The 26,615-nt window shown below is 36.2% G+C and overlaps 1 protein-coding gene across 3 annotated transcripts in view; it reads left to right on the top strand.

Annotated features, from left to right (window-relative positions):
* The window catches only part of LOC149548123 (transcription regulator), a 66,895-nt gene extending 40,306 nt beyond the window's left edge, over positions 1 to 26,589 (top strand). For all 3 annotated transcript variants that reach the window (XM_089792149.1, XM_089792150.1, XM_089792148.1), the window contains 12 exons: positions 1,971 to 2,117; positions 2,257 to 2,394; positions 2,536 to 2,583; positions 2,672 to 2,818; positions 3,125 to 3,186; positions 3,345 to 3,498; positions 3,732 to 3,923; positions 4,025 to 4,129; positions 25,534 to 25,668; positions 25,758 to 25,973; positions 26,072 to 26,173; positions 26,262 to 26,589. In XM_089792149.1, the coding sequence (XP_089648275.1) occupies positions 1,971 to 2,117; positions 2,257 to 2,394; positions 2,536 to 2,583; positions 2,672 to 2,818; positions 3,125 to 3,186; positions 3,345 to 3,498; positions 3,732 to 3,923; positions 4,025 to 4,129; positions 25,534 to 25,668; positions 25,758 to 25,973; positions 26,072 to 26,173; positions 26,262 to 26,417 (1,602 nt within the window). In that variant the 3' untranslated portion in view covers positions 26,418 to 26,589. The remainder of the gene's footprint in view (positions 1 to 1,970; positions 2,118 to 2,256; positions 2,395 to 2,535; positions 2,584 to 2,671; positions 2,819 to 3,124; positions 3,187 to 3,344; positions 3,499 to 3,731; positions 3,924 to 4,024; positions 4,130 to 25,533; positions 25,669 to 25,757; positions 25,974 to 26,071; positions 26,174 to 26,261) is intronic.
* Positions 26,590 to 26,615: the final 26 nt, after the last annotated feature.

Here is a 26,615-nt window from a genome sequence, read left to right as displayed (position 1 = left end):
TATCATTCTGTTGATTCCAGCTCTCTTGGCTCCTTCTCCTTTATTTTGTGAAGCTCCTTTGGCTTCGTGACTCCATTTGTTGTTGTCTTCTAGCTGCCTTCCATTTCAAGTTTCATCTATCCTTTTTCCTGTTCGCTTGACTTTATAATGACATGGTTCAATCTTGATGACTTGGCAATTTTCATTGGTTTGTCAGTTTTCTTGCTTTTCGTTGGTTTATGCATTCACCGTTATTCACGTTGTTTGCAATAATGTTCATTCCCACCGTGATTAACATTATGCAGAAGTTAATCCTACTTTTGTAACTGTTTCAAGTAATATCTCTTTGGGAGTGGGCTCTATGGAATATGATGGATTCGTTACGGGCATCCTCTCACCTCCCGTGAGTCATTCCACCTCTGTGTTGCCTTGCTTACGATATATGTTTGAAGGACCATCTAGTGATATTATTACTTTGTGCTCTGTATTTTATTACTGCAGTATTTGATGTGTCAGAGGTGATTATCATCGATATACTGAGAGAGCTGATCATATCATCTTTTCTAGTATTTGTGCAGAACAATTTCTCATGCGTATGAACATACATTCTTGTAATGAGGAATATTACGAAGATGATTGATATGATCATTGAGATATTATTGTCTCTATGTTCATGTTCTGGTATCTATTGTCCGCTTAGTCCTTTTGAAGAAAATAAACAGGCATTTTTAATAAAAATAGTTTTCTTTTTCTCCTTTTCTACAATTTTTTACATTTCTTTTCCAAATCTGATTTTTCCTGCCTTTTTCCCAAAAAAAAAAAAGATCTTATGCTTCTCTTGGTTTGCTGATTTTTCCCCAAACAGTTTTTGCTCCTACAAACTAATAATTAAGTGTTATTTGCAATTGATTTTGAGTAAAGATTCTTTTGCAGATATTTTTTTGGGGGGATTTGCTTGATGCTTCTGATACTCGACACAAAGGGCTTTACTGACAACCTTATTTTGCCTACCTATCATTCTCAGTATTAGCTTTGAGATTGTGCAAAGCATCCTCTGATTGAAAAGACCTGTCACTGCTTGATCGAGGTCCTGTTTAGATAGATAATCTGCAACTTCATTGGCTTTATGATGGACGTGCAATATGGTGAAGTCTTCCATCATATTGATGTACATTGTAATCTTTTTAAATAAATTCTTCTTATGTTTTTTCCTGGCACAGTTTCATTCCAGCATGGAGATACATAAATTCAGCCTCATTAATTTGCGACTGTCAGGAAATTCATTCTCTTCCTCCTTACCATATCACATGGTTTTTTTAATTTCGAAAAGCAAATCCCACATTCAGCAATTACTCAACCAATTTAAAATAAATAAAATAATTTTCGAGGATTCACATGTTATTGACTCAATAGTCTATTGAACTTTGATTTGGATTGATCCCTATTGGTTCATTATGGACAAGTTAAAAAAGCCACGTTTTCTAAGGCCATACATACTAATATCTCATTTCTTAGGGAGTGGGCCAGTGTTGACCCCTATTATTTAAACTTTTGTTCCACCTGTTGAAGTTGCTTGGAAAGGATTTATTTGTTTTCATCCTTTTTTTCGCTTGAAATTTTTTGTTTGAATTAATTTCGTGGTTCATATTCTTTTTAATGAACTTTGCTAATATGGTCTCATGTTTCAGTGTTGCATTTGACAACTTCCAGTTTATTAGCATGTGCATGCCTAAAGATAACAGACCAATGATTAGATTATTGATAGCTGAACATTAGTTGTTGCATCAGATATGATTTTTTCTTGGTCTGGTATCAATCAAAGTGGCCTGATTGGTAACAGTAATTGTATAGACTTTGTGGTTTGAACTCTACCATATACATCAGCTGAGTTAATGTTATGGCTATTTGAGGTATACTTTCATGGAATGGGAAGGCATAAATCATAACAATGCGTCTAACTAATCACTGCAAAACTTGAACTGTTTGTGCAGGTTGCACATCTATTCGAGGAATGGGCTCGTATATGTGATTCTCCTGGTGTAAATGATAAAGCATATGCAGTCTACATGTCACACTTGCAGCAAACAGGGATGTTGAAAGCAGATGATGTTTCTGATCGTTTTTTTCGTGTTTTGACGGTAATACTTTGTGCTTAAGTACACAAGGTCATAAATATTTGTAGACACATTCGCAACAGACACTTCGAAACTTCTACTAGAAGAGTTGTCATAGCTTTTGTGTCTTCCAAGTGGATTTGAGCGGAATTTTTGAATGCAGGAACTCTCTGTTGGATATTGTTTGGTTTCTGAAGCATCAGTTCCTAGTTCAATTCCACTTTCTTCCCAACAAATAATGCAAGGCCTTTCTTTTACTCCAATTGATATGTATACAAAACTTGTTGTTTTGTTGGTTAAGGTGATTTCTCACAACCGTTGCGTATTCCATATTTTTGTCTCAAATTATACACAATTTAGCAGCATTAAAGAAACATTTGGATGAACATGGAACATGAGAAAAGTTTTGGAGAATTGCTAATTTTTATTCTGGTTTTCACAGTATTGTGCGGTGGACTCAGGAATGACTAAAGTCAATCTTTTGAACAAGGTTTGTATCTACTGTGGATCTGTTTCCTTCTTTAATACCCTAGAGGAGGTTCTGTTGGTGCCTTTATCATGAAAGAGATCCTGTGCAGGTGCTTGCAGTGACTGTGCGCGTCATTCAAAGAGATGCCGAAGATAAAAAGAATGCATTTCATCCTAGACCTTATTTCCGGTTGTTTGTGAACTGGCTAATGGATTTTAACTCCCCTGATCCTGCTCTTGATGCCAGTAATTTTCAGGTACGCTTGTTTTACTTTTAATGTACTGCTGGATTTATACAGATGCTATCCTTCCATTATAAAATAAATGCACAGAGATTCCTAATAATAATATATGCTTCTGAATATCCATGATCATTAACAATTGTCGTACATGCCTCCGAATATAGCCTAATAGTAAATCTTACAACACCTAATACATATCAGACAGACTATTTATGCATCATAATTTACTCTTTACCTGTTAAATGGGTTGCCCATTGGGCTTATCTTATTTAATACATTAATGATGGTTGCTATAACTGAAGATGTTTTTGACCTTTGCAGGTACTAACTGCATTTGCAAATGCTTTCCATTCGCTGCAACCATTAAGAGTACCTGGTTGGAGGTAAGTTGAAATGAAATGCATCTATGTCATCTTTATTGTTATAGATGCTCTGCAGTTCATGCCATTGATGCCCGAGGCAATGAAAATGTTCATTATTTCGCTATATTGATATTCTTGTGGGAAAGGGATGATCATAGTTATGGTTCTTTCTACTGCAGTTTTGCTTGGCTTGAACTGATCTGCCATCGCAGTTTTATGCCAAAGTTACTTCTGAGCAACAATCAAAAGGGCTGGCCTTTTTTCCAACGTTTACTTGTGGATTTGTTTAAGTTTATGGAGCCTTACCTGAGAAATGCTGAGCTTAGTGATCCGGTTTGCCTCTATGCTGCTCATCTTCTATTGTTTGTTAATAATATGTGTACAATATACAAGGTTTCTTATCTTTAATTTAGGGAAGAATTCATTGGACATCTTGTAGCACTTATTGTTGTTAAGAATTTGATTCCCTATAGTATGATATTTGAAAAAAAATAAAATTGGTTGGCATTTTATTTAAACTATTATAATATAAAACAGTTTACATTTTCACTTTGTTGGCTTCGCAGGTTCGATTGTTGTACAAGGGCACCCTTAGAGTGTTGCTGGTTCTTCTTCATGATTTTTCAGAGTTTCTATGTGATTACCATTTCAGCTTTTGTGATGTTATTCCTCCTAGTTGCATACAGATGCGGAATCTTATTCTTAGTGCCTTTCCACGCAACATGAGGCTCCCAGATCCATTTACTCCCAACTTAAAGGTAAGAGAGGGGTGGACGTGAGTGAACATTAAACTGAGGAGGTAAACTAGTAAATGCAACTTCAGTTTGAATTTTTATATATTTCTGCATGGCTTTTTCAGGTTGACCTTCTTCCTGAAATCAGCCAGTCACCAAGAATTTTATCCGAGGTTGATGCTGCATTGAAGAGTAGACAAATGAAAACAGAGGTGGATGAATATCTTAAGGTACAATTTTTTAAAATAATATGAATAGTTTGTCTTGTTCTCCAGACTAACAATTATATGTATATTAAATGAAAAGCACTATACTATAAGAACTTTAACTTTCCCTACTCCTGTGCCAGCCTCGATGTACAATTGTAACTAGTTATCAAACTTAAGAGGTGCTTGTGTGCTAACTGCTAAGTGGGTCAGTTGCCTTCAAATTTTTGACAGAGTTCGAGTCATGCATGTCATATCCCATGGCATAGTAATAGACGTGTCATATCCCACAAATGTTGAGAGCCTTCGACACACGTGTCTATTATAGTCAATTTATAATGTAAAGATCCAATGAAAGGGGATGTGTATGTGAAGCAAAATGGTACCTGCTATTTATGGTTTTTACTAGTTTAATTGTGTTTCTGATTGAGAAAGTGTCTTTGGGGCTTGGACCCTAGGATATATGATTTGTGTTGGTACATTGTTCCTTTTTGTAGGCAAAATGGTTACGTTGCTATGTCCTTTTGTTGTGCAAGTAGCCTGTCCATTATACATCCATACGACACTGCAAGCGTTTCACAGGCAAATGTTAATTTTCCAGTATTTGGTTAGTATTTTAAGCCTATTTGACCAGATGTGCTTTCTGTCTGCACCTATGCTCCACGGAGTTTCCGGGACGGGGACGTTTTAGGGGACGGGAACGTGTTTCCGGTACGGGTACGGGTCGAAGCCAAAATTTAGGGGACGGGACCTCAGGGGACGGCTATAAAATATAGGGGATTTTAAATTTTTTATATATGGAGAATTAGACTTCTTTAGAGATATATTTCTGATATGCATACCATAACAATGATAAATCATAACATTGATAAACCATTCACCATAGAATACATGGAAATTGAAAACTATTAAGATTAGAATCAAAATGAGAATATGATATGATGATATATCCGAATATCGCATACAATTAGCAAAAATGCCCAAAGGCTCCAAGTATCAATCTATCATCATCATGCATGAAATAAAAATCAAAATGACATAATGAAAGTAAATACTAGAAGTGTAAATGAGATGTCCAACTCCATAATAATCAACAACAATAATGTATCTGAGTATCTGAAAAGCAGAAAGCCAAATATATGGCTGTCCTCTAGGAATCTAAATCTCTATCTAAATCAAGATCATCATCAATCTCATAAACAACTCCAAATGAGCAATGAACTCCAACTTTAACTATTTAAGAAGACACATTAGGGTTAACAACTTAACATCCATGTGGGCCCTAGGCGGAATAGAAAAGACTAAATTTTCTTTTCAAAAAAACCATTTTTTTTAACTTTTTAACTCACCCGCGGCCGGCTGGAAAATAGGGGACGGCGTGGGCAAAAGGGTACGGGTGAGGGACGGGAACGCCGTCCCCGGTACGGAAATCCGTACCCAAGTTTCCTATGAAACTTTTTTTGGCGTTTCGGGGACCGTCCCCTTTCCCCTCAAAAAGGGACGTCGTAGGGTACGGCCAAAATTCGTACCCGCGTCCCCGTTTCGTACCCGGTACGGGTACTAGGGTACAGAGGCAGGGGACGCGTCCCCGTGGAGCATAGGTCTGCACGGATCCGGATGTGAAGGTGGAAGCAGAGTCTGATGCGGGGGAAGCTCTGTGGATGTGCAGGAGTCTGGTTTTGACGCTTCCTTGGAATTTTTGTGCCTTTTCTGTTCGTGGCTTCTCGTGTCATAAATGCCTGCTTGGGTGAGAACAATCTCCTCTGCATGTTGGGCCTTCTCCACTTAACCAGGGGCTAAGGTGGTGCTCTCTTTTTTTTGAACAAATACAGGACCAAGCAAGGGATTCTATCAATTCAACAGGGAGGGAGTTCTACCTTTTGAGCTAGGATCCCGAGGAATCAACATTAGGCTGAACCATTCCCTGGTCTCGGCCTTTCACTAGGTCGCCGCTTTGGGATATAATAAGCATGAATATATTTTATTTGATTTGTAGTATTCTAAGTTGCCGATTTGCAGCATTTGGGAATTTTTTATTTTTTAGAGATATAGATGCGTTCTTGAAATATCCCCAATGGATATTTGCCTGATTTTACCTCAAGATAATTTTTGGAACATAAACATATGAAGATGCATTATAAACCAACAATATAAACCAGTAGATTCTCATAAAATACTATAGAATATGTTATTGCATTATACCTAAGTTACTGATTTGGATGCGGATTCCGAAAGCGGATATGGGATTCGGGGATTTTATTTTGGATGAGGATGCGGGAGGAAACGTGTGTGTGTGTGTGTGTATAATATGCAAAGAAATTCAAGAAATATACAAAAACAAATCATTTGATAGTATGAGTATGATAATTATCAAAATTCAAGATATTTCAAACTTAATATGATATACCAATATGTGCTTGTCCAACATTAGAGTTTAGGCTTAGACAATAAGTTCAAATAAGTCATGTTCAAGATTCCAACAAAATAAAAACTTAGTTAATGATTGAAGATTCTATCAACTTGCATCAGAGTTTGACTTTGAATCATAGGGATTCGCAAGAAAATCAACATTCTCATCATCTCCAATTGCTGAAAGATCATATGAACCAAACATGATTTCACTTATGCTAGATGCAACACGTGCCATGCTATCATCATCACTGTCTCCAATTGTAATAAGATCATGAAGTGTTGCATCCAAATTTGCACACTTAGGGGCTACATCCCAAAGCTTTGTTGCCTCTTCGTTGTAATGATCATTCTTAAGTGACAAAATATGCAAGTTGATGTGGACAAAGACCAAGTCCTTAGCTTTCTTGGAGCCCAATTGGTTGCGCTTCACTGAATGGATAAAGGAGTATGTACTCCAATTCCTTTCAGCAGTAGAAGAACTGGCAACCTAGATAGTTGTCACAAAACATACAAATGAAAAACAAATTAAGTTTAAAGAATGTGTGAAACACTAAATTCTAGAATGCAAGTGTAAACATAAAAGTTTAAAACAAATTTAACAAAAAAAAACTAACTTGTGATAGGACCTTGATTGCAAGAGGTTGAAGATGCTTAAAAGGTTGACCATACATGTACCACCATGTGATAGCCCCCATTCTATTTTGGTCCTTTAGTGCAAATGGAGAATGCCTTAACCTCGAAGCAAATAGCCTAAATTCTTCCCTCACATTTTCATGCATTTCTTCCAATGGGAAGAGTCTTGTAAGAGCTTTGTGGCACCCCTTAGCAACCTCCTCATCCGCAAATGGTGCAACTCTACCCGACATACCAACTACCTCCTCACTATAGTACCTAGGAGATGAGGCATATGCAAGGAGGTGTAATGGGGTAGTCATCTTATTCTAGCGATGGTGGATAAGTTCTTGCACTAGTTTGCATAAGGCTTCACTTTGTGTAGTTACACTCTCATGTGCTTGTATAGAATGTTTTACCTTCTCAACCATTGTGTCCATGCCATCAGACACATCCCCCAAGCAAGGTGTATTTGTATCAGTAAAACGAGCATAGTCATCATGGGCTCAGTGAAATCCGATACATATGCCACACAAGCCCACCAACTCTCGTTCAAGAGCAAATCCCTGATCCTTTGTCCTCTTTCTGAATTTGAGATCTTCCATATGCCCCATTGATTACTGATGACCTTTTGGCCCAATGCATCTTTTATCTTGAGGAGTCATCTCATAACAATTGTATGAGATACAAAATGGGCCTCAAGAACCTAAGCAAGTTAACAATATGTCAATTGACAATATAATTATAAATTTTAATTTTTAACTAAATTACAAATTCATGAAACTTAGTAATTAAAAAAAATCAATTTACCTTCAGCAACTCCAATTTGGAGTATGTTCTAAAAATGGATTGTGACATGTGGTGGTTTCTCACAAACATCTGTATGCCCCCCCCCAAGTATATTTTCTTCACCCAATCTATTTGAGTGCCAATCCTCTGCGTGATCAAGTTAAGGGAGTGAACAGTGGTGCATGGTGTCGAAAAAATATGCTCATACCAACTCTCAACTAAAACACATGCACCCTTGCAATTTTTGGCATCGTCTATGATCACTTGTGCCACATTCTCACTACCCACCATCTCGATGACTTCGATGAGAATTCTAGAAATGAATTCAAAATCCTTCACTTGCCCCTCACAATCAATAGCCTTCAAAAACATTACCCCTTTGGGGAAAACTGCAATCACATTAATCAGTGGTCAATTTCTTGTATCCTTCCAACCATCTGACACAATAGTTAGCCCTGAAGTTTTCCAAGATTTTTTGATTGGTTGAAGGTCTTTCTCTATATGTTTCTTCTTTTGTTGCAATAGAGTCATATGCACCTTTTCATACCTAGGGCTTGTGTAGTCAGCTGGTGATTCTTTGATTGCTGCCACCATTTCCTTCCAATATGGCGATCTCACCAAGTTAAAAGGATACCCATTCGCATAGAGGCAACATGCAATAGCTTCATCAGCGTGGTCTCTTGCCTCCATTTTAAATGCAGTGTGCAATGGGCCTCTTTTGCGGGTTAAAATTCCCACTTCTTCCTTATCCTCTCCTGGCACAGGTACTTGCAAGAATGGGTGCTGGGAGGATGCAATTGGTTCAGTGGGTGTATGCATCTTGCTCTTTGAGGATGGACCTTGATATAGTAGCTTTTTTTTGATCTATTGATCAATGCATCGACAACTTCTTGTTCTCTGACAAATGAAAGTATTTCTGCACAAGTCATCCCAGTACCATTTTTGCCTTTGCACATTCCAAATCCTTTGCCAACAGGGCCAATAAAATGAAGCTTCACTCAAGAATATGAGCTATTGAAAGGTTTTCCTTTGTTAGTTTGACAATAATTGCACTTTCAATAGTGTGAGCCACCTCCTACAACCTATGATAGCTGTGTTGTATGTCTCCACTAAGGAGAACCTATGTCAGTTTTGAAATTATCAGTCCCTTCCCCTCCTTGGCCCCCCATTGAACTTTGACTAGCACTACCTGATGGAGCCTGGATATTTTTGCAAATTGTAGTCTCCACTCAAAATATTTAATCCGATCATTCATAGAAATGTTATGGTATTCTTGAACAGATACATGGAGACCTTGTGAGCTATTTACAAAGAGATTATGGTCCTTGTCATGATATGGTTGCTGTCATAGTGATAGCCAATTGGATAGGAAAATGTGAACAGATTTCATGTACCGTGCATGAAGATTCAATCTGAACTTCACAAACAACATATATAGTATAGAAGATTTATATAAAGTACAAGTGTCTCAAGTTAGACCTGTACGCAAAAGAGCATTTCAGTGTATATTATTTTGAAAAATAAACAGAACTTCACTAGGTATGGAAGATTATGAAGTCATTTTCAGTTTAATGGCCCTACAACAGATTGATAATGGATGTATTTATCAGAATAGTAGCCATATTTAATGATTTACCTCCATGTCTTAGAGACGCTTTTGGAAATTTCTGCTCCAATATAGTCACGTGTAGATGCATCTCTGCAATCAGAATTTTAAAGAGGCAACAAATAGAGTGCCACTTACAAGTTTGAAATTTTTTGATGTGACCTACAAACGTAAACAGCAATTCGTCCTTGAACAAAAATGATTGAGTGTAAGGTAAAAGTAGCATGTAGTTACAATACTTCAGAATGAGAAAAACCAGATGGAGAGATGGATTGCATCGAGGGTGGAGACTAGCATACTACCAATACATTTCTTGGAAAATAGAAATTTGATGGCAAGCATCAAACTAAGAGACTTAAATACGGCCCAGCTGTAGATATCAAAGAAAGATTGTAACAGCAATAAGTATTAGAAGTTGCAGATGTTCTATTAAAGGAACGACAGAGTCAAATAAGAAGACTACTCATAACATTCAGCATCCCCTATGGAGAATGCATATATTCATCAAGAAGGCAACGATGAATTTACAGACATTCTATAATAAAGGCAAGCTACAAAATATGCAGCTATTGATTACCTTATGATGGAATTGCAGACATAAATAATGCTTGATTTGAAAACCATATATTTTGGTAGAGATTTGGAGACATTGGTATGATATTGATGGAAGATTTAAGGAACAAGAAGATTTCAGCGTAATGGAGTTTGAATTGAACCGAGAACAAATGCTCAACATTTATGCAGTTCTATTCCAGTATAAAGCAATTGGGATAGAAGTTAGGCCTGAAGATAGAGCCGCCAGAGACAAAGTGCTTGCAACGATTTGTTGATACACTGTGTGATTCCCAAAATTATTCGAAGGCCCTGGTTGAAATCATATATTGACATTCATAAATGAATCTGAAGTCACATGATTTCTGCACCCTGGATTCATTTGGGAGATCGTTCTTCATCTAGAAGTAGCCGTGGGAAGCCTTTGTTTTCTCAGATTGCGTTTAATGGTTTTATTTTAATAGATACTTTTCTTTTTTGCAGGATTAATGACGAAACACAGAAAAGAAGAGAGCTTGTGCACCAGGAGTATGCCGTCATGAGCAATCTAATGGATATATACCCATGATCATGGCAATCATATACAAATGCGTCAAAAATTCATAGGATTGTGTCAAAGATTGAGTTACAGTGAAATGTTCAGATGAGCCCAATAGAAAGTGTATGAAGGAACCATCACGCACAGGATTGTCTAGAGGAATATAATTATCAGCACAAACACAAGATGCCCCAAACGAAGATGTTGATAGAAAGAAAGTCGAATCACAGAGAGCAGCAATACCAATGAATGTTTCAAATTTCGTGACTGCAATTTCTTCAATGTAGTTGCGGTCAAACTTAAGAACTATGCAAGGTTTTCGGAGCCATTCTATTAACTGGTTTGTCCATCTTTGTCCGTTGATGAAGTTCAAACAGAGTAGAGCTTGTGCGGAAGGAGAAAGGCGTGTGCGAAAGAACATAGTGATTCATTGCACAAAATTCATTGGTGTGATTGGAGCACAGAAATAATCTTACCAAGTTTTTATTATCTTCAAACGTTAATCAAATTGGGTATAAGTTAATGTTCAGAAGGCATTAACTTTTCATATGATTTAGCGAAATATACAAATTAGTTTATAGTTTGGAAATGGTATGACGTTTTGGAAAGATCTCATATCTTTTCACGTCTATAAATATAGATGTAAAAACAAGACAGTTCATATTCATATTCCTATAAATTTATACATATCTTATGCACTTATGATATATTATATTTTTTCATTGGCAAAGAAATGATTTTTTTGAATTAAGCCTGTGGATGGTGGATTATCGAATGAATTATTGTGCGATTCTGGAGTCGAACTGTATTGGACAAATCATCTGTAAGGAGGGTCTCCAGTACGATTTTATTTTCAGATTAGTAAGAAATATTTATTTTAATTTATTTGCATTAGAGTTTTAAATTATTATTAAGTTATGTCCTTTATAAATGTTTTAAATTATTTTTTATAAATATTTTAATATTCGGATAAGTGGATTGGGTCATTATTGCATTTTAAATTTGATAAGCATAAATATTGAAAAATATTTAATTATTTCTATGTTTATGTCTAGTTTGTCTCCATATCACAAGAGTTAAAGCACATTCTGGACTAGTTTAAAATTGCGTTTGTATAATTGATCCGTCGTGTCTGAAGTGTTAAAATTGTTTATAGTTTAAATATATATTGAATTTTATAAAGTTGTACGTTTCAACTTATAACATTGACTCTGACTGCCCATTTAATTAAGCACTGGTCTTTTACTCTTGGTTCATAATCCATATGCTAGCCACTGTTTCATTTCTTTCCTTTGACGAATTAATATATTCATTTGTTGCATCAATTTATAATTACTCTTTATTTAAAACATTATCACATTTATACAATCATTTATTCTCAGTTCATAATTTGCGGGGTAGAAGCTTTCTATAATTCTTGCCGTTTTGAAAGCTTTTGTTGTATTCGCGTTCTAACCAATCTACTTTAAGCATCTTGGATTTAAGGTTGTTGTCCAGGATTAGGTACACCTGCCTCGGTTTTGTAGAGCCGGTAGCGTACGGGATTTGGATCGCATAAATCAATCCCGTCAAGTTGGCCTTAATAGGTTGGATATCCCAGCATCGAGCAGGCAAGGTTCGTAGGATTCCAATCTGCGGTTTTGGGAACCAACACTACAACCAGTATCCATTTTTGCCTAGTTTTTTGCAACCTAGTCTATAAGAAAATAAATAAATTTTAATTAGGTCTTAACAACTACGAACATCATGCATACAAGTGGAAAGAAGTGAGAAATAATTACTAAAATAGATACCCAAACTTGCTTCTACATATCTTTCATAAAAAAAATTGAAAAAAAGAACTTGATTTATTTTTTCAAGAACATGAAAAAATTCATCAAAAACTCAAAAAAATTCATCAAAATACTCAAGAACCTTGAATGATTTAAACTCCTTTGAGAAAGCTATCTCTCGCTCTTCGATTGATCCTCTACGAAAATGCGGAACTTGACTTCACAATGACAATGCAAACTAGAGACCAAATGAGAAGTGGCTATAGGTGCAAACAAAGTTCCAAAATGAGTTGTGAATGCTTCAATATTCACCTTTAGGGTTGTTTTAGGGTTTCATAGCAAAAAAAAACCTAGAAAATGCAATTAAAATGTGTGTTGAATGGGCAACTTAACTAGTTTTAAAAAAAAAAAAAATTATTTTGGGCCTTTTGGCCACTAGGCCCACAAATGCTTAGAAAATGCAATTAAAACGTGTGTTGAATGGGCAACTTAACTAGTTTTTAAAAAAAAATAAAATTATTTTGGGCCTTTTGGCCACTAGGCCCACAAATGCTTTTGGATGCATCCGAAAGCATAGCTGAAGCTGGCTGGAAGCCCGCCATAGGCTCTCAGATCCGTATGCTTCGGATGCCGAAGCCTGGCCTATGCAAGAAGAATTGGTATCCTGGCATTATACGTCAACAATACAATAACTAGCATTCAAAAATCCAATCTTAAACACAATTTTACAGTTAGATTGGAATACTAAGAATATAACCTGTAAGCACACGTGAGACACTTGATGTGATGTCTCCATGAACAATGGGTTTGCGTCCACTGTCTACCGACACGAGGGTTTATGTCCTTAAACTGGATGAAAGCTGAAGCTTTCCAAATAACTCTCTCAAGAGAGAAATTGAAATCTGAATCATAAACCAAGCATGAAGAAATGAGCTTCTCCTCTGCCTTTTAAAGACCCAACCTATGACTCTTCAACTTCTGTATTCTTGTCCTTGTCCCTCATGCCACTCATCTCTTATTCACTCTCCTTTAATTAAAATTGAATTAATAATTTTGTATTAAGTCCTCAAAGGTCATAAACTGGATTGGCCTGTCAATTTTTAATGTCCCAGAAAAAGAGGACATTAGAGTCTCCCCTCTTGAGATTGTTTGCCCTCAAACAATTGCAAGCATGTGACCATGATACTTGGGTCCTATATCAACATCATGAATAATGCTTTGACAACCCGCTGTGCTACTGTGATATGAATGAAAAAGCCATTCACTGTCTTCCCATGATAACAATACATCAAACATGCTAATGCCAGGATCCCAAACATCCCACGTGCATGTTCAACCAGAACAACCTAATGTGTGCTACCATCATAAACAAGAAGATCCTCAGTCCGACTGAGAATCTCACTCCAATTGAGATCACAAGCACGAGTGTGGTCAAATAATTGTGGGAACTCAATTGTGCACCAACCAACTCTTGGAAACATTATGAACCATGGTAATGTTCCTGCTAGATCCCACAAACAAAAGGGCCATCCACCTTCCCCACTATCTGTAATATCTTGCTGCTTGGCGCCTATAATGAGTGGAGTATCCTAGCTACTCAATTGCCACAACGTTGCTCCTCTCATTGTATGCACTCTAGTTATATTGCATCCACATCTCTATCCAAGGCTGATTTGTAATCAGCGTTATGTCCCTTTGTCAAGGTAGCAACCTCTTGGTTGCAACAAATATCAATCCGGAACTCTTGGCCAAAATCAATGAGTGTGCCATCATCAGACTCGAATAGCGGATTTTCCAATATCCAATCAGTATCTACTTCAAACAAAGGGTTGTCTACAAGCTGAATGTGATCTGAAGTTTTGGTACTTGGTCTTTTGGGACAACTATCCAAGTCAAGTCTGCTGAATGACATCAAGTTCATTAATTACTTCTTAGAAAAACTCCTGCCTCTCTTTACTCTCATGCTCCCTAGTATGATTTGTGACCTTAACTTGAGTTTTGCTTCATGAAGAGCAATTTGTGTATCATCCAATGCCTCATCAGCATACTTAAGCTCTCTATTTCCTTTACTCAACTGAACAACATATATTCCAGTAACCTTAAGAATATAATTCCTGTCAGAAAACAAACATAAATAATTTGATTTCACAGATTTAATGGCTGTTTTGACTGCCTGCAAATCAACAAGAAACAAATCTCCTTCCCCTCCCTTTTGGGCCTTCCTATGGAGATCCTCAACCATCCTGTGAGTGCTACCATAACGTACCAAAGATGCCACAACCATGTCTTCACTAACCTTCAGATCACCAACGTAGAAACTTGTATGTTCCTTATCCATAGCTGAAATCATCTTATCTACATTTTTCCCAAAAACATCATTGGGTGTACTAGTGTCCTCACATGTCAAGCAAATTTGTTCCTGCCTCATAGGGGTTCCTTTAACTTGTAAACCCATAGAGATCAGCTCACTATCCGTCATGCGATCTTGAAATTTGTTGATTGTATGCTTAATTACTTCCTCTACGAGCTCAAATGTTGCAGATGAGATCATCAACTTAAACGAGCCTTTGCAATATCTATGTTCCCCTCTCCAAAAGGCTAACAAGGTTGACTGCAACCTCTTGCAAATTTCAATATCTACATCAAGAATTGAAGATATAATAGTGTACATGTGAGTCTTTACACTTCCTAGATGGTAGCTCCTAATTTTGAACAAGAAGCATTCTGACAATTGAAGAATTAAATCATCGCATTCAAGGTCAATCATAATATAAAATAATCTCATCTCTACCATAATATTCAAAATCTAAACCCTCTTGTCAAAAGTAGGGTCATTGTCATTATATAATCCCTCCAAGTTCTTCACTGTCAGCTGCAAAACTTTCTTCAACACCACATCATTGTAGGCTGTTGTAGGAGATGTTATTTGCATAATCTCATTGAGACAAGAGGCAACTGTAAGCCTCCCATCTTTATGTGAAAATTCCATAAACTTGGGTTGGGCCAAGGTAACGATTGAAGGTTGTAAAACCCAATTCACGAGCCTATAATATGCCTCCTCTACATGAGTTAAATATGTTTCTATCTCTTCCAATTTGGGGAGAACATCATTGGAGGATTCCATGTGTTCTAGTTGCAACCCAAGTACGTATAGCCAATCCAATTGTTTTTCTTTCTACAAGTTCCTTAGTTGAGGGCCATTGAAAGTATTGCTAAATTCCTTTGAAAAAACATTGCTTTTCAGAGCTTCCATTTTTTCTCGAATTTGAACTCGACAATGTTATTTGTTCTATTCTTCGTAATCTGAATTCTACAACTTAGAATCACAATGATATTTATGAAATCCCGACACTTATTGATCACCCGAAATTACTTCATGGATTTTGAATATTGAATATCTTCTAAAGTTGGGGTAGATATAAATTGACTCAGGTTATACAAAATAACACTTCTTTGTATCAACATGACATTGCAGATTTAAGTAATGGCAGACCTATTCAATTTGTGCTAAATGATGTCATCCATGTGATTGCCATGTGTTAACCTGGGCATGTCTCCTATATGCCTTCCGATGCTTGAATGTTTTGACCCTGACCTGCTTGGCTTACCACATGCACACTTGCCCCTTCTTGGCTACACGCAAAGTATGGGCTTTCAAGCTATCCAACAATTAGACAGAGCGATATTAATCAGTCAACAATTTAATGCCTCAATTGACTCTAATTGGGTGACTTAAAGAGCTTTAGGTAGTATTGGTTGTTACTTATGTAAGTTCAGACCCACTCTGTGACACCCATTGTGATTGTAGGTTGGGAGGTATTGGCGTCAATGAGCAACTCCAACTAACTCCGCTGATACTACCCTCAATAAGTTACTCAGAACCTTGTCAACAATTAAGTCACTCAACACTGTCCCCATTAGGTATACGATTATGCTAGTGGTAATTTCTGAGTAGTTCTTTGCGGTCCTTGCACTCACTCAGCTATACTAATAATTGTTGATGGCCCAGACTTTGAAGTCAATGACAAATATTATTACTTGGCTCTCAAAATTCTATTGATAGGGCTTAACAAGCTCACACGATATATTCAGCTCGTTGCCTTTCCTCTAAATTGTTCTATTCAGCTCCTGCATTAGTTAGGCCTCCTCTTTCTAATGCAAAATAGTTAGGTTGAAGTCGAGAGTCCGAGGCAAGAAGCTTCTTTGGTGCAGTATCAACACACACATTTTTCTCATAAAAGAAGTGATGCTCCTGATAACGATAAGTATCAACAACCTCCCAAACCTCTTTTAAATTTGTACTAGGTAGAGGCTGGCCTTCACTATCACAAGGTAACTTAGACCACTTTCCTAGGTATTAGTAACTTAGGTTCTTCCAAGGAATCATATACATACCCAACTACTTCATAACAACCAGCTCTGTAAGCATAGTTCGCAATCTATACCCAACTACTTCATAACAACCAGCTCTGTAAGCATAGTTCGCAATCTTTCAATAGATGATATTCTTGATATTCAAACTCCAAGTATAATGAATCTCAATACTGTGATACCCAGGTAGAAAGAACACTCCTTACTTTAAGTGGCTCGATGCATGTCTAGAATGGCTATGAGCTCTATGTTCAGCGACTATGTATTTGCAACTCCTTGAATACTAATGATGAGCTTCTCCCATGGCATTCTTCTGCACACAATAACGGCTACCAAAAATTCTTACCGTATCGACATCTCCACTCCATGTTGCCTATTATGAAAAATGTCCCTTAAGATTTCCGTTCCCAAAATCCTAGCAAATGACACGTTTGATGTTGGTAGTTAATGGTAAGGATATACTACCACCGGATTTGATGTTTTAACGCATGAATGACAGTTACGCCTTTGATTCCTTTGCTCCACTAGTGTCATCTGGGTTTCCCATGGCTATTCACAGCATGCCTTTCTACTCCCGTCTTGACTAGAAACACATCTGACAATGATTTTAACGCTTTGGGAAAAGATTCAACTTCTGGCCATGAAGTCTGTAACGAAAACTCTCAAAACTTATGGTTCCATAATTGACATTATTTTATCAGACGTTATAATTTGATGGGAGACACGAATGATAGAAGGGGGGTACGTCTCTGGTTTGCACTATAACAATTGTCGATTCACACAGTTGAATAGACTTCACTTGCATAATTTTCTTTCCAGATGTTAATAATGACTGCATAGATGACAAGATGAACCATTTGCCGAGACTCAGTGGAAACTATAGAGTATCCAAATCTTTAGTCTTTCCAATATTCAACCTGTTTGCAAGAGATGGCCGATATGGTTACTATATACCTGTCTCCAATAGTATCATGGTTCAGACTCCACATTCATCTGGATCTCGTACTGCATAAATGTCGTGTTGCATCAAATCCGTCAATGTCACTAGTAGCTTAAGAAATTAGTAATGGTGCTGAAAGGGGTCCTAGCTATAGTTGGTTGTAAATTTTAACTCTTTATCTTGCATATGAGATACGATACCCAATTTATACTACCTGTGGAAATGGACCACCACTGCGTCCCATATCAAATCCACAGCACCCAAAATATTTCCCCAAGTATACAAATTAGCAAATAACTGATAAAATTTTCTATCTCCTCAATCTTATTGTATCTCCTGCACCAAGCCCGATAAAATATTTCCCATCTTCTTGATGTTGGCAAAATTGCTTCAGAACTGTTAAAATGGTCTCTCCAGATTCTTGTTTGATGAGAAAGATTTCCTATAAAATTCATGCCTTTATTGCTTATCTATTCCCCACACCTTCCTTTGACAACAACAAATTTGATCTTTCAAAACAATGCCGCATTTTAATTTTGATAAATACACATGCTTCATTCTCAGACGACACATTTTGAACCAAATAGCTCCCTAAAGCTATCATAGGGAACTATATTTCTTCTAGAGTGCTGTAATATGATACATTATTTCAACTCTTTTTCGAGAAAAAATAAATTCTTTTGATGAAAATTTTGTAAACCATCTTTGATAAACTGATAAAATTCCCCAGAACTCCACAGGATGGCAAGATTTATAGCTCTGATACCACTGAAATATCCCCAATGGATATTTGCTCGATTTTACCTCAAGATAATTTTTAGAACATAAACATATGAAGATGCATTATAAACTAACAATATAAATCAGTAGATTCTCATAAAATACTGTAGAATATGTTATTGCATTATACATCAGCAATACAATAAATAGCATTAAAAAATCCAATCTTAAACACAGTTTTACAGTCAGATTGGAGTACTAAGAAAAAAATCTATAAGCACATATGAGACACTTGATGTGAGGTCTCCAGGACAATGGGAGTGCGTCCACTGTCTGCTGGCACGAGGGTTCACGTCCTCAAGCTGGATGAAAGCTGAAGCTTTCCAAATAACTCTTTCAAGAGAGAAATTGAAATCTGAATCATAAACCAAGCATGAAGAAATGAACTTCTCCTTCGCCTTTTAAAGACCCAACTTGTGACTCTTCAACTTTTGTATACTAGTCCCTATCCCTCATGCCACTCATCTCTTATTCAGTCTCCTTTAATTAAAATTGAATTAATAATTTTTGTATTAAGTCCTCGAAGGTCATATATTGGATTGGCCTATCAGTTTATTAATGTCCCAAAAAAAAGGGACATTACAGTTCGGAAACATCTATATATAGTTTAAGAAACTTATAAATACAACAACTTAGAGTTAGAAACTTAGGAATATACAGACACATCATTTGATAGTATCATTGATTTAAGATTCAAAATATTTCACGTTAATTAAATAGTTCAAGCTTCAAATTAAATCTTCATAATGCACAAATGTTCACATTGAAATTTACTCAAATTCTTAAGTCCAACCTACAAAATAAAAACACAATTCATGATTCAATGTTCACTAATCAGAATCACAAGAGTTCCCAAGAAAATCTGGTTCCTCCTCATCTCTAACTGCTGCAAGGTCCATATCATTTGAACCAAGAATGGTTCCACTTGTGCTAGATGCACCATGTGTCATGAACATCATCACCATCATCTATCATCGTAGTAAGATCACAAAGTGTTGCATCCAAGTTTGCATACTTTGGGATTACATCCCAAAGTTTGGCTGTCCCATCTATGTATTCGTCATCCTTATGTGATAAAGTACACAAGTTGGTATGAATGTAGACCAAGTCGTCAACTTTCTGTGACCCCAATCGGTTGAGCTTCACTGAATGGATATAGGAGTATGTACTCCAATTTTTTTCAGCAGCAGAAGAACTTGCAACCTAGATTGTGTTCACAAAAAGAAAATGACAATATGACAGATGTTAAACACTAGATTGTAGAATACAAGTTGTAATCTAAAAACAAAAATCAAAACTTACTTATGAGAGGATTTTGATTGCAAGAGGTTGTAGATGCTTGTATCATCTACCACCATGTGATTGCTCCCATCATTTTATTTTGGTCCTTAATTGCCTATGGAGTAGGCTTTGTGTCGGAAGCAAATAAGCCAAACTCTAGCCTCACCTTTTCATGCATTGTATCATCTTGGAAGATTCTTGCAAAAGGTTTGGAGCACCCATTAGTGACATCTTCATCAGCATATGGTGCAATTCTATCCGACATAGAAAGTACTGCATTGTTATAATACCTCAAAGATAGAGCAAATGCAAGGAGGTGCAATGGTGTAGTCATCTTCTTCCAACGAGGAGGAATTATTGCTTCCACTTTACTTCATAAGGTTTGCCATTCTATAGGGCCACTCACATGTGCTTCTCAACCATGGTGTTCATGCCATCTTACACATCTCCCAAGCAAGGTGTATCGGTATCGGCAAAGCGAAGCATAGTCATGATGGGCTCGGTGAAATCCAATACATATTGCACACGTGCCCACCAACTATCGTCAAAGATCAAAGCCCTTACCTTTTGGGCTCTTTCTGTATTTGAAGCCTTTCACATACCCCATTGAGAAGAAATGACCATTTGGCTCAAAGCGTCTTGCACCTTGAGAAGAAATGACCATTTGGGTCAAAGCATCTTGCACCTTGAGAAGTCATCTCATATAGTAGTATGAGATACAAAACAAGTCTCAACAACGTTAGCAAGTTAACATGTCAATTGACAATAAAATTATAAATAATTACAAAAAACTAATTTACCTTTAGCAACTCCAATTTTGAGTATGTTTTAAAAATGGATTGTGAAATGTGGTTAGTCCCAAACATTTGTCCTCTCATTCTTGGTATATTTGCTTCATCCAATCTATATGAGTGCCAATTTGTTGCACGACCAAGTTGAGGGAGTGTACAGTACATGGTGTCCAAAAAATATGGTCATACTTGTTGGTTTCCAAAACCGTAGATTGAAATCCTACGAGCCTTGCTCACTCGATGCTGTGATAGCCAACCAATTATGGCCAACTTGATGGGATTGATTGATACGGTCCAAATCCCCTGCATTTTTGGCTTTGCAAGGCCAAGGTGGGTGCACCTAATCTTGGACAAAACACTTAGATCCAAGACACTTATAACAGATTGAGTAGAATGCAAATGTATTGAAAGTTTCCAAAATGGCAAGAATTATCGAAAACTTCAAACATGTGATTGAATTAAGAATAAAAGTAAATGATTGTATGAATGTGATAATGTTTTAAATAAAGAATAATTATAGATTAATGCAACAATTAAATATATTAATTCCTCAAAAGAAAGAAATGAAATTATTGCTAGCATATGGATTATGAATCAAGAGTAATATAAAGACCAGTGTTTAATTAAATGGGCAATTAGAGTCAATCTTATAAGTCGAAACGTACAATTTTATAAAGTTCAATGCACTTAAACTATAAACAATTTCAACAATTTAGACACAACGGATCAATTATACATATGCAATTTTAAACTAGTCTAGAATGCACTTTAACTTCTGTGATATGGAGAAAACTAGACATAAATACGGAAACAATTAAATATTTCACAAAATCTACGTTTATTAGATTTAAAATGCAATAATGACCCAATCCACTTGTCCAAACATTAAAATATTTATAGAATTTACAAAATAATTATAAAGGACACAACTTAAAAATATTTCAACTCCGAAATTTACAATAAATAATTATGCCAAAAATAAAATCACAATAAAGACATTCCTTACAGATGATCCATCTATTGTGAATTTATCCGTATCGCACAAAATTTACCCAATAATTCAATCCACGGGCTTTGTTCAAGAATTCATTTCTTCGCCAATGGGAGAATATAATACATCATAAGTGCATCATAATATATAAAATTTTAAAATATGAATATGAATTGTCTCCTCTATTGTTTCATTTTACATCTTCTATTTATAGAGCAGCAAGGGACATCGGTTGCTTTTTCAAGCACCGCACCTCTTGCTAACAAATGATATAACTTTTTGATATAGATAACCGATATTTGGATGATCTAATGCCTCTTAAACCCTCAACAGTGATTAGTATTAATTTTTGAAGGTTTGTTTAAAAGTATAAATATATTTGAATCTCCATATCCCTAATTTTCTAGGGTTCATCTTTGATTGTGCACGTCCATAGACTAAGGCTTTCGATAAAGAATTTGATTATCTCAACATGGAAATGGCATGAGTGCTGGATATACTCTTCGAAGACTAAATATTGATTTTGGAACATGATAGCGGTAACTCCAGTTAGTTCACGAGATGGCACAAGTCATGTCTTTAAAACTCGGACGGCTACTATCATTTTGTCTCCACCAAAGAGTTCTTTGATCATCCAGGTACAGACGGATGAGGAAATATGTTTTGTATGCTTCAAAAATGCTTCTTCCATCGTGAGTATTTAGCTCACCGTATTGCAGATAGTATTGATGCTTTAGTGCGATAATCATCCTTAGACTAAAAAAAATGGATACTTTCACGATTTCAAGGAGATACAATGACTATTCCACCATTCTTTTGCATGTATCCCTGCAGCAAAATCAAAGGGAAAATTAGACATCAATAATCACCAAAGCTATACACGGTTGAGGATCAATGATTTAGATCCCTCTTGGCTCTGCCTGGGTAAAGATTTGGCTTGCTCATACTCTTGGACCATATGCTCTTAGTCTCTTGAAAAATACATGCTACAAATAGTTTTTTCCTTCTGTTATTCTGGTCTGAGAAATGCCCTGGTGTCATTCTTTAATGACAAAATGATGTTGCCGTGCATTTCTTTCTTGGTGCGTCTTTCAATGCTCAATATATTTTCTGGAAATTATTGTCAGATTGCAGTGATAGTGTTGCATAGGAGCCTCTGTCATCTTTCCTTGCCGATGTGAACTTTTAATTGCGATTTCATGTTATAGATGCAGGTCAGGGTTGATTTGATATCTCATTCAGATGCCCAATTCAGCGTATAATAGCTGTATCACAATGCATTTTATCTGTATATCAGACTGCTGATGATTTCTGTCCAGCGAGCACTTCATATGAACATAGATCTCTGAATCCCTTCTTTCTCCAAATTCATATTTACTCACTCTTCAAGATAAAAAATGGAGACTAGAATTTTGGACCCCATCAATACCGACACTAAATCAAAGCACCATCTCCCCTGCAATTTTTGGCATTGTCTGTAACAACCTAGACCACATTCTCACTACCTTCACCTCCCCTTCACAATCAACTGCCTTTAGAAACACTTCCACTTTGGGGGACACTGCAATTACATTAATTAATGACCTGTTTCTTGTATCTTTCCAACCATCAGGCACTATAGTCACACCCAAAGTTTTCCAAGAATTTCTAATGGGTTGAAGTGCTTTCTCTATAGAAACTCTCTCATTTTGCAAGAGTGTGGTACACACCTTTTCATCCCATGACTTGTGTAATCAGTTGGTGCTTTTTTTATGACTGCTACCAGTTCCTTCCAATATGGTGATCTTACTAGGTTGAGAGGAAGGCCATTAGCATAGAGGCAATCTGCAATGGCTTCATCAACACAATCTCTTGCCTCCATTTTAAATGCAGATTGCAATGGGCCTCTTTCCCAAGCTGATGCTATATTTTCTACTTCTTCCTCTTTTCTTGGTACAGGTACTTGTATGAATGAATGTTTGGAAGTACAATTTGTTCCCTTTTAGTGGGTGGTTGCATTTTGTTCTTTGAGGAAGGAGCTTGATAATATCTTTTTTTTGATCTTCTAACCAAATGATCAATATCTTGTTCTTTTACAAACAAAGCTATTTTTGCATCAGTCAACCCAGATGCCCTTCCCATCTGCACCTTTGCACATTCCAAAACCTCTAGCAAGGCCCATGAAATAAAGTTTTACTCGAGAATAAGAGCTATTGAAAGGTTTTCCTTTGTTACTTTGACAACAATTACAACTCCAAATATAGGAGCCACCTCGTGAAATCTGTGATATTCTTGTTGTACGTCCCCAAGGAGGATACCCTAAATCAATTTTTAAATTATCCCGTCCTTGCCCTCCCATTGAACTCTGACTTTGCCCTCCCACTGAACTCTTTGACTACTAGTGGCAGCCATTCTTGCACAATACATTGTAGTTTCTTTCTATAATAAGAAATTAAATAAATTTAAATAAAAAAAAAAACTATGAATATCAAGCATACAAGTAAAAAATAATGATACAAAAACCATATAAATAGATACCTAAACTTGTTCCTTTATTTCTTAAATTTTTTTTTGAAAAAAACTTGAAAAATTTCTTCACCAACTTGAAAAATTTCATCAAAATCTTTAAAGATTCATTAAAACACTCAAGAATGGGATGAAATGCCTACCTCTAAGGTTAAAACTCTTGCGTGGAAGCCAACTCTCACCCTACAATCGATCCTCTTTGAAAATAATCAAGTTGCCTTCAAAATGCCAAGATAGAAGCCAAATGAGAAGAGTAAACCCAACTGCTAACAAAATGGAGATTGAATGGTTGAAAGGCCTCTATTAGGGCCGTTTTAGGGTTCGACACAATTCTTTTTGATTAAAATGTGCAAAAATGCACTCTTAATTGGTTTTTAAAGTAAAAATCGCATTTTTTGACTTCTTCTAGGTGTTAGCTTGTAAAGGCAACCAGAAGCGCTGGATGTCCTGTGGGTGCCTCTTGGATACCACCCGCAGGCACTCGGATGCCTGAAACAGGTATCCGCTCGCATCCGGGTGCCCACAGTGCACCTATCCGTAGCCACAACTCCATCCGTATCAACTTCCACCTCCAGGGTTTTCCAGCAAGTATGGTATATAAGGTATTATTGTAAATGTAGTTTGTATACAATATATTTTACTTTTCATATTATTATTATTATGATTATTATTTATTATTAAATTTGTTTTACTAAGCATATATTATTATATTATAGTGATTTATATGTTATATCATTTTATAGTATGCTAATCTTATAGATAATAATAATAAAGTATATTATAATTTATTGATTTATTCTTATTTTCATTAATTATCATTGAATCTTATGATTTTCCGATTTTTGTTGGAATTTGTGAACACAGAGGTATATGATATGGCTTCTTTCAATTTGAATATTTGTGAACTATCAACTGGCATTTAATATTTATTTTGATCAATGATGAAGTATCATACCATCAAATGATTTAACTCTGTATATTTCTTGCATTTTTGTGTGTCCACACACACACACACACACAACCCAAATGCATCCAACACACCCCCGCTCCCCCACAAAAAAATAATTCACACATCTGTGCACCCGATTCTCGTACCTGCATCCACACTCTTATTGGCAACTTAGTTTTAAGAAGGTTGTTTAAACCATATAGCTTGTAGTTGAGAAAAAGGTAGGAGGTCAGCTTAAGAAAGGAGCTACTTTGCAGAAAATAGAATGAGATTGAAACCATGTAAATTCTATAAATACCTCTTTATTGGATTAATAAAATGTCCCAATTCATTCATTTTGCATTAAAAAACTATTTACTATTTCTATGAATTTACAATTTTCAGAATTATGTTTTTTTTTGGAGAAAGTTGGAATTAAGTTCATGTTTGATGTAGTCTGATACGGCTTGGCTAGGAATGAACAGTGTTGCCTCTGTAAAATTTTAGCATCTGAGATTGACAGCTTGGTTAATTTTCCTCTTACTATTCTATCTTTACAGACAAGGCAACCAATGTCCATGTTAATAGCTGAAATGAAAAACCGGGTTCTGCTTCCGCAACATGAAGCTGTATCCGCTGGAACTCGCTACAACGTTCCTTTAATTAATTCTCTGGTTCTATATGTAGGAATGCAGGTACTGTAGGTGTTCTAGCATTTAATTTCATTTGTGGTTTAAACAGTGCTGGCTAAATATATGCTCATTTCTTTTCTATTTCCATTCAGCAATTGCAGAGCAAAAGTACACCTCAGCAGGTTGCTGTACCGACAGCACCTATACATAGTGCTCCCATGGACATTTTCCAGAGGTTGATATTAGATCTGGATACAGAAGGTCGATACTTGTTTCTTAATGCAGTTGCCAACCAGCTGCGTTACCCAAATAACCATACACATTACTTTTCATGTGTATTGCTCTATCTTTTTGCAGAAGCAAATCAGGTACTTACTTAATTCTAATAAAGAATGGCTTGTGTTATGTATTTGGTGAAACTGATTATTCAGGATTACTGATTAACATGTGTTACTCATTGTTATAGGAAATGATTCAAGAACAAATAACAAGGGTATTGTTGGAACGTTTGATTGTAAATAGACCCCACCCATGGGGGTTACTCATCACTTTCATTGAACTTATAAAGGTTTGTGCTGTTAGGCAGGCAATTGAACATTTATCTGACATTCTTTCACAACTTTCTTCGTAAATGCATTTTTTGTTTTTTCTTACAGAACCCTCGTTATGACTTCTGGAATCGTGGATTTACACGATGTGCACCTGAGATAGAGAAATTATTTGAGTCAGTAGCTCGCTCTTGCATGGGACCCACCTTGAAGCCTGTGGAAGGCGACATTTCATCTAGTATATCAGCAGATAGCAACCATTGATAATCAAATATTTTGTATAGTATCAATGTAAATTTTTATTTTTTTGGGTCTCTTTACCTGATTACTAAAATCAGTTGTATTTTTTTTTTCAATTAATTACAATAATGTATAACACAATCTTATGAAGACTTTGTATATATCTTCCTTTAATAGCATTTATTGATTTCAATTTCATGTGCCTTACATTCTGTGTGAATG

This window comes from Cupressus sempervirens, chromosome 7 (genome assembly GCF_028749045.1).
Source record: "Cupressus sempervirens isolate cs-2001-9-10 chromosome 7, ASM2874904v1, whole genome shotgun sequence".
NCBI lineage: Eukaryota > Viridiplantae > Streptophyta > Pinopsida > Cupressales > Cupressaceae > Cupressus > Cupressus sempervirens.
Note: the sequence above shows the minus strand (reverse complement) of the source record. Positions and strands in the feature narration are given on the sequence as shown.